At 49.8% G+C, this 16,605-nt stretch overlaps 1 protein-coding gene and 1 long non-coding RNA gene across 16 annotated transcripts in view; one reads left to right on the top strand and one right to left on the bottom strand.

The window, feature by feature from the left end:
• Gramd1b (GRAM domain containing 1B) overlaps positions 1 to 16,605 on the top strand; it is a 239,499-nt gene that overhangs the window by 206,629 nt on the left and 16,265 nt on the right. For 12 of the 15 annotated variants that reach the window (XR_005974729.1, XM_041656945.1, XM_041656944.1 and 9 more), the window contains 6 exons: positions 2,268 to 2,288; positions 11,368 to 11,452; positions 11,948 to 12,051; positions 13,023 to 13,118; positions 13,981 to 14,061; positions 15,405 to 15,520. Coding sequence is in view for 14 of the 15 variants with exons in the window: in XM_041656945.1 (XP_041512879.1) it covers positions 2,268 to 2,288; positions 11,368 to 11,452; positions 11,948 to 12,051; positions 13,023 to 13,118; positions 13,981 to 14,061; positions 15,405 to 15,520 (503 nt within the window). In the remaining variant the exon portion in view is untranslated. The other 3 variants (XM_041656951.1, XM_041656952.1, XM_041656955.1) reach the window with 3 other exon arrangements.
• Positions 1,422 to 4,729, bottom strand: LOC121451466. The gene is made up of 3 exons (XR_005974730.1): positions 4,309 to 4,729; positions 3,040 to 3,201; positions 1,422 to 1,591 (listed from the first exon to the last, which is right to left on the bottom strand). It is a non-coding gene; the product is annotated as an uncharacterized LOC121451466 (long non-coding RNA).

Raw genomic sequence — 16,605 nt, 5'->3', positions numbered from 1 at the left:
AAGCCGTAAGGATGTAATTCTTCCCCAGGAGGCAGGTCAAAGGTCAGGAACTCCTTCCTGCTGGACAGTCTTGAGGGTTAATGTGGATGTCCCTGTAGATGTTAATATACGAGTCCCTGAGGCACCCTCAGTGCTGGCTAGAAGACACTGTAGAGCTCCCATCAGGGGCAGAGCCTGCAAAGCCCTTGCTTTAGAGGGCGCCTTCCTCATTTCTTTCAGTTCTTAGACATCCTTCCTTGCTCTCACTTTATAACAAATATTAGACATAAAGGTATCACAGAGCTAGGTAGAGATGGGGCTAATGTTTCTAACTGGAGCTCTTGGGACCTTGAAACTGTTTCAAGCAGTTTCTTAAGGAACCGACATCTTGATAATGCGTAGGAAGAGAGCCACTTCTGTCTGCATGGGCCGGAGGGCAGGCTCCATGTTTGAGGACCACAGAGGGTTCTGGTCCCACCACCCCCTTTCCTCTTTGGGTTGTATACAAAAGTGACAAGGGATGAAGTGGTTAGGTGCAGCTGAGAGATGTTCCTCATCTGTGAAGCAGGTGACAAGCTTGGGTCGGGGCTAGCGCATCACAGGATACCTGTATAGTTTGGGTGATTGCTGCAAGAGTGTACTCGCTGTCATTATGAGGGGCTTTTAACCAACATCTACACCCTCCATCATTTCTTGTGGTCTTAGAGTCAGTTGTCATTGTGAACATTCAAAAAGTCTATAGAAGCGCAGGCCCTGTTAGATACAACTTTTTTGCTCCATCCACCCTCCTCCAGGCATGTAGAGCCTTGGTTGAATGATAGGGAGGCCAAGTCCGGAATTCCTTCCTACAAGGTAGCAATTCCTACTCTGTGATGAAACAGTCTTGGATGTGTGGGTTCGCCCTTCAGCTTCTGGATTGGAGGAGGGGGTGGCTCTATGGTAAAAGATTGTGCCTTCTAGGTTAGACCACAGTGACAGCCTTTTGAGGAATGACCCCACAGAGAGCCCCTAGCAGAGGGGGACTGAGTGTCTGCCCTGCTGCCCTGGCAGACTGGCCAGTGAAAGCTGTGTGAGGGGGAAGCATATTCATGCCTGGGCCACTTCTACTGCCTGCCTCCTACCACCAAAGTACAGGGTCAAGGTGTCTGCCAGACTTAGGGTCAAAAGGAAGAACTTGGTGAGGGAAGATCACATGATCATCTGGTCATTGTTGTGGTCACAGCCCTTCCCAACCTGGTTCACACAGTCACCTCTATCCTGTCCTGTCAATCTCTCTCTCTCTCTCTCTCTCTCTCTCTCTCTCTCTCTCTCTCTCACACACACACACACACACACACACACACACACACTACACAGCATACCAGCTGACACAGTGACTGCCCAGTTCTGGATTTATGCTAAAAAACACTCCAGGCTGCTGACTGTGCACAGGCTCCATCCTCTGGTCTCACCTCGAGGCTTTGACCTGTTGGTGAGGTTTCTTACATCCACACAGAATGTTCACAAGCAGAGGCTGGAAACAGGCACAGCAGGCTCCAGCCATTCCCCTTCTTTCATTGTTAAGTTGCAGATCCCCTGGGGAGGTCAGAGCGAGAATTCCTCGACTCTAGGGCTGGGACAAAATGAGGCTTTGTGAACACCGAGTTGTCACAGCATGGGTTGGGAGAAGCCTTTCGAGACAACACGATTCTTCTCTCTCCCCTGCCGAACCCCAGCCCATCCCTCTGCTGTTAGCTGTGAGGAGGTCAGCCAGTTGTTGGGATAGGAAGAATGTACTCACCTGCCAGCTAGGAGCACTGTGTGACTTTATGCTGCCTCTTCCGTCATCACCGAGATACCCCACCCTGCCTTTGCCAGGGATGACCCGGAGCAGAAGGCTGGGCTCCATCTATACTTTGCTTCTAGTCAAAACCCACTCAGGAACGAGGCTTTGGATGCCTACCACACATCCCGCACCCCCATCAGCAGAACCTGGCGATGGATGGGGCTCTGACTCCCTTCTGGTCGAGCGCTAGCTAGTGCTGCCACTGCCTGCATCTCCAACTGCCCCAGCTGTGGTGGGGCTTCCAGCATGGACTGCTCCCTGGGCCTCCTTTCTGGATCTGTCTTGCGAAAGGAGGACCCTCCTGAGCATCGACGCGGGAAGCATTGGGCTGCATTTGGATTCCTTCTCCTTGGCCCCCCCACTGCTGTCTGTGTTACCTTTACCCCAGGGGGAAGGAAGACTCTGGCTGTTCCCAGTATCTCTTCCCTAACTAATTTCATTCTTCTTTTTATTTTCTTTTCAGAAAAGCCAGAGTTGGTACAATGTAAGTATTTCTGTTTCTCTTCTTGTTGGGTTATAGTAAAATGGGGGGCGGGGCAGAGGTGGGCAGATGGAGGTAACATTGTCAAGTTCTCTGAGTTTTTGCCCTTGTCAACCTTTTCTCACCCCAAAATAGATAGAGTAGTTCCCATCTATAGCAGGATAGATAAGTCTTGGGGAGGAGGGTTTGATTTGGGGAGGCAAAGAAATGACCCGCCTCGTTGCTTTCAGCGCAGCCGTGGGAGAGTGACTGTTTCAAGGCCAGAAAGAATTCCGGGGTCAGGGAGCCAGGAGGCCAAAGTTGGCATCCACTAACCTCCTGCACCCCAGCTCACCTCCTTCTGTACCCACTTCTGCTCCAGTGGGAGCTGAGGCTTGGAAAAGCTATCGTGATGGTGGGATGACAGGGTGGGAGGGAGCAGAGGAAGGGCTTGAGGAGAATCATGTGTTCAGTATGGGGCTGTGGGACGAAATCATCCCTCTGGGCCATGCGTGTGTTCATGTACAGCATGGTAGTAAGTTAAGTAGTTCCCTAAAGTTAGCCACGTGTCAGCTAGCACTCTGGCATCCCACAAGCTGCCCTGGGTCTGCCTATCCCACCAGCTTTTTATTGCCCCACCAACCACAGCCCCACTGAGCACCCCAAATGGCCCGTGTTGATGTGGGGAAGTTGAGGATGGAGATGACAGCGGGTGGAAGAAAAGCTGAACTCTGCCTCCCCCCACTCCCCCGCCTGTTCCTTCTCCCTGACTCACCAAGGGTCTTCTGGCCTCTGGCCTCCTCAGACTGATGGCAGCTCCTATCTTGGTGGGAGGAGCTCTCTCTGTGTGGGAGCTGTCATGGACCAGCTGTCGCAAATACCCCAGCCTCCTCCCTAATAATCTCCTTTTGAGAGGCATTGCATAAATTAGTGTCACCTAAGGGATACAGAAAACACATGACCACAGTGCTATTGGGCAATTAAAGCATCCGGATTTGGACATGCAAATCCCATCTTGGTTGCAACTTTTGCTCCGATTGCTCCCTTTCTCCTCGCGTGGCTTTCAGTGCAGCTGCTGCTGCTTGCCTTCCTTTCCCGTTCCTTTTATGGCTCTCCCCAACACCCACCATTCTTTTCTCCCCTCTTCATGCTCTTCTCTGGTCTCTGCTCTCCAGTCACCTGGCTGCCTTTCTGTTTCTTCCCGACGGCTACATGTTTTAAGTCACCCTACCCCTCCACTTCTTCTATCTCCCCGTCCTCCCTCAGCCTGATTCTGAAGCTGTGACATCCGAGCACTCAGTGTAAAGACAGGTTGTGGGAACCTTGGTAAGTCTTCCAGGAGATCACCAACACATACATTCCTTCCTGCCTTCTCTGGGCTGCTGCCTGCTGGGCACAGAAAGCAGAAGGGATTGAAAGTGGAGGAGGAAACAGAAATGGCAGGTGACCATCAGGACCCCAGAAACAGGGTTTCCATTGCCCTAGCTGCGGGTACTAAGAGGTGTGCATGGGAATCGCACAGTCTGTGACCTCTGCTTTCCCTTCTTCCCATATTTCCTGTACAAGAGTAGCTCCTAAAGAGGTTGCTCAGTGCCTGCAGTAGCAGAGAGGCAGGTTGGATATGGAACCCAGACAGGCTAGTTGGATGAGATCCTCTTACCCTTACTGACAAGACAGATGCCCCGATTCTGTTTTCCAGAGCCACTTAATAGTGTGGTTAGCCTGTCTGCTTGACACTGCAGAAGTTTCCCTTGGGTTCTCTCTGACCCCGTGAAGACATTTACCCTGGACATTGGCACGGTTGCTTTGGCTAGAACGAGACTCTGCAACCTGCGTTCCGAGAGCCCCGCGTTGGGTAGGGTTTTGTAGTACTCGCTGGGCCCTGGCTGGCTAAGTACCACCTTCTCTCATATACTGTGCTCAGATGCACCACCAGGGGAACATCAGTTGACCCGTCCTTCAGCATTGCCCCCCCCCCCCCCATAGTCTCTGGGAGGCTCTCAGTCAACCCTTTTTGTTATGAGCCGCTTTGCATTAGACCTACCTTTCACCTTTGTTGCTCCCTGCTAGCGGGCTGGTGGAGTCTGACCTTCAGAGAGGATCCTGGTGTCCTGTTCCTGTGGCTGTAGATGGTGCTTTTTCTCTTTCTCGGAGCTAGAGTCAGCTCACCAACTGCCTTACCTCAAGTTGTATCCCTGGCACTAGGAGTCCTTTAGATGTAAGCTTTATAGTCTCTTACCCTGGGGGCAGGCTAGAGTCAGGGCTCTACAGAGTGTTGACTACTATAGGAGTCCCCCTGAGACCTGTTCAAGGGGCCTGGGTGTAATTTAAGAGGAAGCCATTCTACCATCACCACTCCCAGTCTGTAGAAGAGAAAAGCCATTAACTCATTGTCCCAGGGCTAGCCAAAGGGAAGCTGTCAACAAAATAACAGACCTGACCTGAAGGGTGAATCATAAGAAGGGAAGTGGCTAGACCCCAGTGACATGGGGAGAAGTCTGGGGAGGGCAGAATGTCAGGGTCAGGGTGGTGTATGAAGACTGTCTGTTGCCGCTGCCCTGCTCGTCTTGCCCTTTCCCACTACGACTGACCAGCTCGTTTTAGTCAGCAAGTCTTCCAGCCCGGGAGTCCAAGGGTGCAGTCCTGGTGGTCAGGAGCTTAAGGGGTCAGGTGGCAGGGCTTTGAAACTGTGATCAGAAATAAGGCTGGTCAGATTGAAGCCCGAGGGATGACATACGCCTATTAAATACAGTCCTTTCTAGTCCCAGTAGGCATGGGTCTTGCTGAGCTCCAGGTGGGCAGATAAACCCTCCTGCCTTATGCCTCATTCCTTGGGGGTTAGTGTTTCCATAGCAACTTAGGGACAAAGCCTAGAATAGGGCAGTTGCTAGAGACAGCACCCACATTGTCTAACACTGTCCTCTGTTAGGGAAGCTGGCTTTAAGGAAGGGAAGGGGGACTGGTGCCAATCCTGGGAATGACACAGCAAGTCTCGCTGGCGTCGGTTCGAGAACCATAGGACAAGCTTTGTAGGAGTGGATGAAGGTATTGGCGGTGGCAGAGATGACATGCCCGGTGCCTAGTATTTCCTTCAAGGACTGTCCTTCCTCTTCGTCCATCTGTCTCCCACCTAGGATTTTTACCCATAACTTTGAAGAATCTTCCTGGCTGCTTCCCTCATGATAGTTAACCCCATCCTTCACTCCCCGGTGGTGGTATGGCCTCTCCAGATGAGGCACACCCCCCATCCTTCCCTTTCTCCACCCTTCTCCATTGCACCTGGGCCCACCCGGTGTTTAGTCACCTCCTTGTCCCACCTGCATCTGGCTTCTGCCTACCGGATTTGTCTGAAGCACCAGGATTTCCTTTGTGGCTCTTCACTGGTTTCTTCCTAGGTGAGGTTAATGCTGAACCAAAATCTATTTTTTTAAACTTGGGCTCTCTCACCCCCTGCTTCCTGCTGAGTCTGGGCCGAGAAAGGGTACCAGTTGGTCCCAGCACCCAGTGTTTGCCGTAGAGTTAATGTTTAGCTAGGAGCCAATTCCCGCTCCTAGAGTTCTGGCCCTGTCCTGCCAAGCCCGTGGTGAGGGGGTGGAGACCAGGGCTGAGGCAGACTGAGAGTCACCTCAGTCTACAGCAATATGTCTCTGGGTGCTGTCTCTGTCTTGTCCAAATAGTCACCATCTTGGCTGTCCCGTGTTTGTGGCCTAGGTACCAGAGTTTCCAGGGACTTTCTGTTAAGTTCCCACAGCCTTCCGGAATGGTCTGTACTGCCTGTGTCTTGGGTGTGGCATGGATCTGAAGGGAAGTGTTGCGACCACCCTGGAAAACAGAATTGCTGCATTCACCCTTCACAAAATCTGAGGACCGCTGACACATAGGGCAGAGAGAACTTGATCTTAGGATGGAGTCAGGGCAGGGACTATGCTTCAAGAAGTCACGCTTATGATCTAGAGATGTGTGTGTGTGTGTGTGTGTGTGTGTGTGTGTGTGTGTGTGTGTGAGATAAGATGCCAATAAAGCGATAGGGAATGCATTCATGTCATAGATATTTTTTACACAATATATGAAATACTAAGTACTAGGGAAGATTGAACTGAAGGGTGTCTCATTCCTAGGGCAGATGGTTTCTAATGAAGTGGGGTTTACCTTAGGTTGGATGAAGGCAGGTGTCCTTCAAGATGGAAAGGGGAGCGAGTTAGAAGATGCCTCGGGCAAGGATTCTTTCCCCTTTCTTTTCCTTAACAGTGGCTGTCATGTTCCTCTTAGCTGGACTCTTCGGGTCTGAGACCCAAGAATCTGTGTTCTTTGGCATCACTGGCGTAATTTTTAAACATACTAAAGTTTCAGCATAGGAAATTACTAGGTTTATAAGAAGAAGGAACATTACCCATGATGCAGCAGTCCAAGACCTTTCTGATAGGGTAGGCTAGCTGGGTGGAACAGAGCTGCCTTGACTATTTTGAGGATCTTGTGGGAGTCCACACCCTCCCAGTCCCCACACTGTCTATTCCCCCTCTCTACCTCTCTGCCGCACTCAGTGATTCTCAACCTTCCTAATGCTGTAACTCTTTAATGCAGCTCCTCATGCTGAGGTGACCCCCAAGTGTAAAGTTATTTTCTTTGCTTCTTTATAAATGTAGTTGTGGTGCTTGCTGTCCTGAGCCGTCATGTAAATATCCCATCGTCCACAGCCCCTGTGAAAGGGTCATTCGATCCCCAAAGGGGGCGTGGCCCACAGGTTGAGACCCACTGGCATAGCACCCTTTGTGTCCCCACGGCCTGACTGCCATCTCTTTCTTTGACTTGTCTCCCACCTTCTCACCAGGGTTCAGAAGGTCTGCTCTTACAGTTTGCCCTCAAGGTCTGAGCAGCTTGCCTGTGACTCTGCTTGGCTTTGATCCTATGCCTCCATGGGGCCTAGTCCTCGGGAGAGCACCTCAGGCTGACCTCCTCTTCTCCAGACTATCTGCCCGACTTCTCTGTGACCAGCACATTTGGAGAGTCCCATGTTGGCTGCTGTTGCATCAGAGAAGTTGCCGAATAAACGGGTTCCTTAGAGGAGACCTGTCTCTTAAGAAACCCCTGCTCTATTCAGTCTCAAATTTCAGATGTCCCCAGAGCTCTGATGCCCTGTGCGCCTCCCCTCCTCTTCCTCCACTGAGAGCCCTGGCCAGCAACTTTCCATTGCAGGAAACATCTGCTGGTTGAGGCCAGGCTAGGCCCGGGGTTACTGTAGGACATTGGCCAGGCCCATCACCCAGATCCTGTAACTTGAAGCATGTGCGGGGCTCTGGCCTTGCCCGCCCACCAGCCCTGCCTCCCTCCCTCAGGCCCCAGTGACTCTTAACAAAGAAGTCATTTGCTGGCCAGCTGAAAGGAGTGCCTTCTGGAGGCCAAAGGGGTGTGTGCAGGGGTGGGGATGAGCGCAGGCCCTGTGCTGCAGCTAAGTGGTGGCCGGGTCTGCCTGGGTGAGAGCTGTGAGTCACGGCAGTCCTGGTCTGATGGGGGATAGACACATTGACTGAGCAGGCCAGTCTGTGGGGCATATCTGGACTAAGGATCTGTGCCACCACGAGCCTCCCTGGAGCTCCCGAAGAGTCACTTGTGAGTCACCCTGAGTGTGAGTAGCTAGTGGAAATAGACCTCTGGACCGAGCTGTGGGTCACCCTGCTCTGCGGAGTTTGTCTGTTCACGTGGGGCTGCCCTTCCGCAACTCTCGGCCCGTGTTGCGTACCTGCTGTGTCTATGTCTTCGCGCCTCGCCTGGACTCCTGAGTGGTTGCACTGACCGGGGAGTATCGCCTGACCACACCCCGTCTGGACTGCCCCCGGACTGAAGATGGGAAGGATAAAGCGGAGTCCAGCTGTGGGACACTGGCCAGCCAGCCCGCTCTGAGACCCATGCTTCTTATAGCCTCTCATCTGTGAGAGTTTGCACGGGGAGCACGGGCTCTAAGAGAGGATTGTCTAGACCCTCTGTGCGGAAGCCCGAGATTACCTGGGTTCAGTCCAGGCTAGACTCACTGCTTTCATTCTGAGGGAACCTGAGGATCAGCACAAGGACCTGGGGACCCTTGCCTGGGCCATTTGTTGGGGGTGATGGAATCTCTGACAGAGTCTGGGGTCCTCTGGAGCCTCCTGCGGGAACGGGATAGTCGGTCTCTGCTGTGGTACTTGAAGAGACTCGCCGACACACCTGTTGGTGCAGAATGCTACTGCTGGCATGGATCTGAGAAAATCCCGGCCGTGAGTGTGTCACCCGAATTCCCCGTGTCCCTGTGACTGTTCTGTGCACTCTTTCATGCCACACTTGGCCCTGCTGAGAGTCTCAGACTTGACAACCCTTGAGCCAGCATTCTTTGGCCATTTTATAGAGGTGAGCCCTGCTTCACCTTTGAAAGAGAATGTTTTACGAGTACATAGAGAGTGTGTGTAGGGGGCTAGGTTCCCCAGCATCAAAGGGACATGGGATTGAAAGCCAAGTGTTCCCATCCAATGTGTCTTTGTACTTTAGTCCAGAGAGGCTGGCCTACCATCTACACCAACAGACAGAATAAAGACAGCTCGGTACAGATGTGGAGGAAGGAGATCTTCCTTGTTCCTTCCCACTGCTATCAGCACGAACGATCGATGTCCTTTCCTGCTTGCTTTTGGGAGATTGTACATAGATTTCTGTGCCTCTATCTCTGTGGGTTCTGGAATTCTCTCACTGGCTATGATAGAATTCCAGGGAAGAGGACACTATGAATGAAATATTGGAACTAGGAGGGCTCTCGGCATCAGGTTACTGGATGCCTGATACCCAGTTTCCCCTGAAGTGGATTGGGGATCTCCTTGTAGGAACTTTTTAAAGACTCTCCCAGGGGTGAGAAAAGCTAGAGGGAACCCCAAAGCGGGCAAGTCTCTCCTCCCATGAGTGTGCTGTTGCGGCAAACCCCGTGGTTTTCTTTTTAGCTGTTGGATAAGACTCCCGTTCCATTCCTGCTGGGTCTTTACATTCCTCAGCAAGCTGCTTTGCCTCTGTCTCATTTCCCATAAGTATGAAGTGGGGTGATGAAATTTACCCTTTGGTGAGGTGCGGTGATGTGGTGATGTATGTGGTGGCTGTGTGCTCGTCGTGAGGCTGTCTAGAAGGGGGACTGTGAGGACTATATGAGCGGTCAGCCTGTTAAGCAAGGGTTTCCTGTGTGCGGATTCTGTTCTAAAAGGCAGGATCTTTGCATAGTACCTAGTGATTCTTGAAGGACTGCTATATCTGAGGTCTTTGTTTGAGGGTTTTTTTTTTTTTTTTTTTTTTTTTTTTTTTTTTTTTCCTTGCTTGCTTGTTTGTTTGATTGGTTTTTGAGACAGGATTTCCTCTGTGTAGCCTTGACTGTTCTGGAACTCACTTGGACCAGACTGGCCTTGCACTCAGAGATCTCCCTCCCTGACTCTTGAGTACCAGGATTAAAGGCCCGTGCTACCATCATCACCCGCACCCGGCCTGACGTCTTTCCTAGCTGTAGGATTCGTGAAATAGATAAGCTTCTAGATGACTTCCTCTAGTGCCTGGAAACCTGATGGAAGATTGACATTATATGATGATAGTGTGGTATACTTTGGGGAAGATAACTGGGCCTCTCATAATACACGTGTAAGTCCGTCAAGAACAAAAGCTTGAAATTCAAATTACAGACAGATTAATGAGAAATTCCTCTTCCACACTCTTCTCTGGTTTCTCTCTCTTGGAACATTGGCCCAAACTGAATGCACACATTTTTCTCTCTCTCTAACTCCCTCCACGTTCCTCTTCCTCTAGTCCGAGGGTCAGGCTATGGCGGATGCGGGCAGCGCTGGGTTCAGATGCAATCACTCCCAGACTGTTTCCATGCGGGTCACTTAGCTTCATAGAAAGTTGAAGCATGAAGAGTTGAAGGGTCCGGCCCCTAGCAGTAGTGTGCCTGTGGATTCCCCGAGAAGTGGGTGAGAGGGTGAGAGGCCAGGAAGCACATGTCACTGCCAGCAGGACAATCTGTCCCTCAGGCATGCGTCTCTGGCAGAGGGTCAGCAGCCTAGTGTGCGTTAAGTAGGTCAGCACATGGCCCGGTGGAATGCAGATGTGCCTCTGTCCTCATGTGTGACTCACCCTAGGTTGTAATCTTTGCATCACCCTTGAGTGGCCTTCATCTACGGGCACCCATCTTTTCTATTACCATTTATTTTATTTTAAAGCTCTTAAGACTGTACGCATCGAAAGGACAGAATTCCTAACTACTAGCTGGTGGGATTTCCAAGGAAGATCTGTTAAGTTAGTCTATGGCAATGAGCAGGCCCAAGATGCATAGCAGGTTTTAGGATCTGAGTCTCTATACTGGGCAAGTGCCTGGTCCTCCCCTGGCTTCTATGGCTTATGGAGGATGGACTTCTGAGTCTTGGGTCTGGCACTGTATAGCATTGGGTACCCTTGGGCATGAGGCTTTTGTCTTGCCTCAGTTTCTCATTGTACATTGGCTTGGCAGGTTGTTTGGTGAGATAGGGAGGAAAGTGCCCTGCCTGTGTGCCAGATGCTCTTTTTTACAGCTCGTGCTTCCCTTTTTTTTTTCTTTCTATTACTGGCTTTTTAAAAAGTTTTTTAGTGCCATGTTCTATGATTTGAAGAAAAACCCCGTCTTTAGCTCACTGTGTTAGTCACAACAAACTTCAAGAGGTCCACAGTGTCCAACCCTCTTCAAAGTCCTGCTAAGAGCTAGCATAGCCCTTGGGTCCTTTCCACTGCCAAGGTAGAACTGGCAGGAAGCAGGGCAGTGATAATTGGCGTGTTAGGTCCTGGGAAGACACTCGAAGGTTTCCTTTCTTGCTTACCCTTCTTGGGATACACGTGGACCCCATATTTTTTCACTGACCAATGCTGTGTGAAGGGATTTTCAGGACCAGGCTCTCTATGCTATTTCTCCGTGCCAAGGCTCCTGTCTTAACCTGGCCTCTGAGGGACTATGGGAAGAGAGCTTCCTCTCTCTGCCTTTCTACCTACCACACAAGCATCCCCCTTCTCCACCCCATCACCCATCTCTAATCCTGCAGCGTGTGGACGCATCATGCTAACCTTGGCTGTTGTTACGCAGGTATTAAGCCCCACTTACAAGCAGAGAAATGAAGACTTCAGAAAGCTCTTTAAGCAACTTCCAGACACGGAGCGCCTCATTGTTGGTGAGCTAGTATCCTGGGAGGGGGCCAACCAGGAAGTCTGGGAGTTCCAGAGAGAGAGAGTACTCGGGCTGCCTCTGACCAGAGCCTGAGAGCCAACACAAGCAGGAAGGTCGCGCTGGCACCAGGCGACATCTTAAGTCCCATGTCTTAGGATCAAGCACCATGCCTGTGGCATGCATCCTTGAGAGCCCACCCAGGGGGGATTCAGAGGCATACTGAACCTCTGCAAGTGGCGGCTCCATACAACCAGTTGCTGCCATGGTAGTAAGGGGGATGGAACTTACTGAACACCACTGGACTTTTTAAAATGGTTTTAAATTCGGCCCATCGTTGGCTCACGCATTATCCGGCCACCAGGCAATGACTTGCTCACCTGGTCAGCAGCAGACGGCTGGGCTCCCCCGGTGCTGGAGGGATGGGTGGCCCGCTCACTGTACACTGGTTTGCTGGCAGTGTCCCCCGCTTCTGAGCTCCCGTCTCCTGCTTCGTACACAGATTACTCTTGTGCACTCCAAAGAGACATTCTTCTTCAGGGCCGCCTCTACCTCTCAGAAAACTGGGTCTGCTTCTACAGCAACATCTTCCGCTGGGAAACTTTGGTAAAGACCTGATACCTGGGAAGGTGGGGGACGGTGGGCAATGCAGGCATTGTTTCCCAGTCACAGTACACATAGAGCTTACCCAGCATGCACAGGCTTCTCTCTGCTTGGTTCCCAGAGGTGCAAAAAGAAAAAAAAAAAAAAAAAAGACCCAGACTTGTCCCTTTGGGCATTGTCTTGGCTGTGACTGAGAAGGCTGCTTTCATTTTCTTTATTTACTGGCTTTGTGTTCTTTCCAAGCCTTTATAGTGTACCCCCCAACTCCCCAGACAGGGTTTCTCTGTGTATCCTTGCTTGGCTTTGAACTCAGAAACCTGTCTGCCTCTGCCTCCTGAGTGCTGGAACCAAAGGTGTGCATCCCCACTCCTAGCTTTGCCTTTATATAAACCCACACCTGTGTACTGGAGGATACCCAATTCTGAGTCCCAGTCCTGGCATCTCTTCTGCCATGAGTTTCCTTCCCTTCTCTTGGGTATGGAGGACAATATAAAAAAAAAAATTTTTCCTTTGTCAAATGCAGAGAGCTATCTGGTATGAGTTATGGCAGAGGGGGGCACAGTGAAGTGGGAAGGACATTGGTTGAAGGACTCAGAAGAACTGACTTGCACACTTTCGGGGTTCTGCACTTCATTAACTGCGATTTTAGTGTTTTTTTTTTTAATTTGCCTTTATTTCTTCATCTTTTAAAAATAAGATAAAGGTAACTTAGATGTAAGTAGCAATAATGGCAGGTCCTCTGTCTGTGTATCAGACTGTAGAATCTAGGGACCCATGGCTAGAGAGAAAATCCAGTTGTTCCTTAGTACAAGGCCTCTGTGGCATAAGGTCTCTAAATTGGACCCTTCCAGGGCCAGAGGTATGAGAACTGGGATTTGATTTGATTTGGCAACTACTAGCGTCACATGGACACCCTTTGCCTGTTGTACTAATGCCCTCTTTTGCTTGCTGCTCTGTCACCATGGGGATGCCAGCTAACAGTCCGTTTGAAAGATATCTGCTCCATGACTAAAGAGAAAACAGCTCGCCTCATTCCCAATGCCATCCAAGTCTGTACTGATTCAGAAAAGGTGGGTGTTGTCGAGTTATGACCTTTTGACTGATGCGCCCCGTCCTATATCCTACTCCCCGTCTTTTGACTGATGCTCCCCGTCCTATATCCTACTCCCCGTCTTTTGACTGATGCACCCCGTCCTATATCCTACTCCCCGTCTTTTGACTGATGCGCCCCGTCCTATATCCTACTCCCCGTCTTTTGACTGATGCACCACGTCCTATATCCTACTCCCCATCTTTTGACTGATGCACCCTGTCCTATATCCTACTCCCCGTCTTTTGACTGATGCGCCCTGTCCTATATCCTACTCCCTGTCTCCACACCTCTATATTCTCACCCTTAAGTCACCTTAATCTTCAGACTACTGGGTTTGAAGAGGCAGGCCGTAAGCACTGGGTGAGCAGGGTGGTTGAAGGCTGAGCAAGGGGTTAGGGTAGCATGTTAGAACTTGCAACTTTGAGCTAGAATACCAATTTTGAGTCCTGTGATTCTAGACTATGTTGGATAGCCTTCATGTGCAAATGTAGATTTAGTTGAAGGTTGATGGGTCAGTAGGTTTGTCTCCTCCTGTTTATGCTGTACCCCAGCTCACCTCTTGCCAGTTAGAGTTGGTGAGCAGAGGACATTTATATTTTGGGGAACACAGTTTAGAACTGGAATAAAAAACACAGAAGGAAGTCTGGGTAAAATATAGGAGGGCTTGGTTATAGCGGGGACTTGGAGATTTCAGGTCCCCAGTGTGCTGACGGTGTTAGATAACTGACAGTCAGTAGCATTTGAGATTGAGTATTTTGAATAAAAGAAAGGACCGTGTTTCCATCCACCATGTTAGAAGTTTTCACAGATGTTTCTCTGCATCTTCTCCTCCAATCTAGCACTTTTTTACTTCATTTGGGGCCCGAGATAGGACATACATGATGATGTTCCGGCTCTGGCAGAATGCTCTCCTTGAAAAGGTAAGTACCAAAAGGGAAGTAGACAGAAAGCCCTTCTGTTTGTAAGGAGATGGATGATGGATGGGTGGGTGGGTGGATGGATGGTTTAACGGAAGAACAGATAGATGGATAGAAAGAAAGAAAGAAAGAAAGAAAGAAAGAAAGAAAGATAGATAGAGAGGATTGACTCTGTCCTGCAACTTGGGGAGGTCATGCACCCAGAGTGTTCTTCTCACTTGGATATTACCCCGGTTGGGAAGCATGCTTTTATTGTGGTATGGCAGGCATTTAAGGAGCCCATGTCTCTGGAAATCTGCTAGGAATCTTGACCTGAGTCCTGAACAGAGCCAACCTTTTTCATGAGAATGCCCCAGCACTGTCAGGAGTAAGGCACCCGTGACTTCCGGCACTTCTTCCTTTCTTTCTTTCTTTCTTTCTTTCTTTCTTTCTTTCTTTCTTTCTTTTTTAAATGTTTATTTATTTATTATGTATACAATATTCTGTCTGTGTGTATGCCTGCAGGCCAGGAGACCCCATTACAGATGGTTGTGAGCCACCATGTGGTTGCTGGGAATTGAACTCATGACCTTTGGAAGAGCAGGCAATGCTCTTAACCTCTGAGCCATCTCTCCAGCCCCACTTCTTCCTTTCTTTTCGGTCATCGGTTGCATCTGTTTTTCTTACGCTCCTACTGTCTTTTCCACACACCTGGCACTGCCACTGTCTTCCCTTCTTTCCTCTCTATGACACAGTAGCTGTTTCCACCCATGATCTTCGTTTCTTTGACACGCCTTTGCTTCTCTCTGGAAATTGTATCCTACGAAAAGTTTTTCTCAGGACAGTGTTTTAAAAGAGGACAGATAGACGCCTCCTCAATAAGCAAACACTGGAAACTAGACGTAGGCTTGTACACAAATTGATTGCCCTTTAGAATGAAGAAGGAAATACTCAGGTTGTCAGGAGAGGCTGGGTTAATGACCTTTAATTTCTGGGGTGTTGCAAGACTGAGTCAGGGCACCTGTGGGCGTTCAGAGATAACTGTGGCTTTAGGTTAACATGGGTGCGGGAGGTAGGGTGCTTCTCATCTTCAGAAGGCCACTTAATCCCATTCTGCAAAGCTCCATTGAAGGGGCAGGCAAGGGAGGCCCACATCCTTGATTTTGTTAAGAGTCTACATTTTCAGGCAGGAGATTGGCATCTGACTGGGATGTCTGAGGTGGATGGCATTGTCATAGAGATGTCCTCTCTATCAGTTAGGAAGAGAGGCCTCTGTCTTCTTTCCCTACAAGAGGAAGAGAGCTTCTGTGCAGAATGTCAGGACCTGGGGGAGGGAGGGTCAGCATCAATGCTCTTATCTCTTGCAGCCCCTATGCCCCAAGGAGCTCTGGCATTTCGTCCACCAGTGCTATGGGAACGAGCTGGGTCTCACCAGTGACGATGAGGACTATGTGCCTCCAGACGATGACTTCAACACCATGGGGTGAGTGTGGCCTTGGGTGAGTGTCCCAAAGGATATGGGGATCAGAATGGAAATGAGGCCATCATTTGGAAAATGGTGTCTGAGTGTCACCCTACAGGAAACAGTGGAGGGAACCAGTTCTTCAGGCAGAGGGAATAGTAACAGGGCTATGGGGCTACAGAAGTGGTCAGAGATAGAGACAAGCCAGAAAGCCAAGGGAGCAGGGTCTAGTAAGTAGCCTTTTGGCCAACGTGGCATTCGGTATTAGGCAGAAAGTTATGGGCAGGTTTATAATAGACAGTTGATAAGTTCTGAGTTAACATCTAAACAGGACCAGTATGGCTTCTGTGCTGGAAATATATCCAAGTGGAGAACACGGGGACCTGTTCAAAGGTAGCTAGATGATAACTTAGAGGCTCCATAGTGGTGTGGTTTGGACCAGGAAGGTTGCAGTGGCTCCTGCAGTAATTAGATCCTTAATGTATTTTGAAGGATTCACTGATGGCTCAGAAACAAATTTCAGGTTTGGTTAAAATTTTGCTGGTTTAACTCTTTGGTGGAAAGGAGTAGTTCCAAACAGAGATGGGGAATATTGTTAACAGAGGAGTTTTGAGATTAGAAGGTTGGTTTTAAGCAAACGGGGATGCCTGGTAGCCAAGAGGAGAGATCAAATAAACTTCTGAGGATGGTTGTTGGGCTTCGTGGGGAAGTTTGGGTCAGGGCTATAAAACTGAGAGTCTCTCATGAGTAACCATGAGGTTGGTTAGCTCAGTCCTCCAAGTGATTGAACATAAAAGGACGTTCAAGGATTAGGCTTGGAAGCACTCAGCAAGAGCGGGGAGCAGAGAAAGGCACTCTTGAAGTGCCTCTGCTTCACTTGGAATGTACAATAAAGAGAAATTTGTTGTTTACGATCTATGATTTGGGCAGTACTACTGAGGGAATACCGTATTCAGAATCCAGTCTTCATAGCTGATGTTTGAGAAAGGAAGTATGTGCTCAGAGCCCAGATGTTAGATTCTGTTGGGCTGGGATCCAACAGAAAAGAGTAGACATACACCTAAGGAGGGTGTCTAGTAAGGGTTTCAGATAGAAGCTTCAGGGTA

Source organism: Microtus oregoni, unplaced genomic scaffold (genome assembly GCF_018167655.1).
Source record: "Microtus oregoni isolate MIOR12 unplaced genomic scaffold, Mior012 000008F_ref0000371, whole genome shotgun sequence".
Classification (NCBI taxonomy): domain Eukaryota; kingdom Metazoa; phylum Chordata; class Mammalia; order Rodentia; family Cricetidae; genus Microtus; species Microtus oregoni.
The sequence above is the reverse complement of the archived record's forward strand: the minus strand, read 5'-3'. Positions and strand labels throughout refer to the sequence as shown.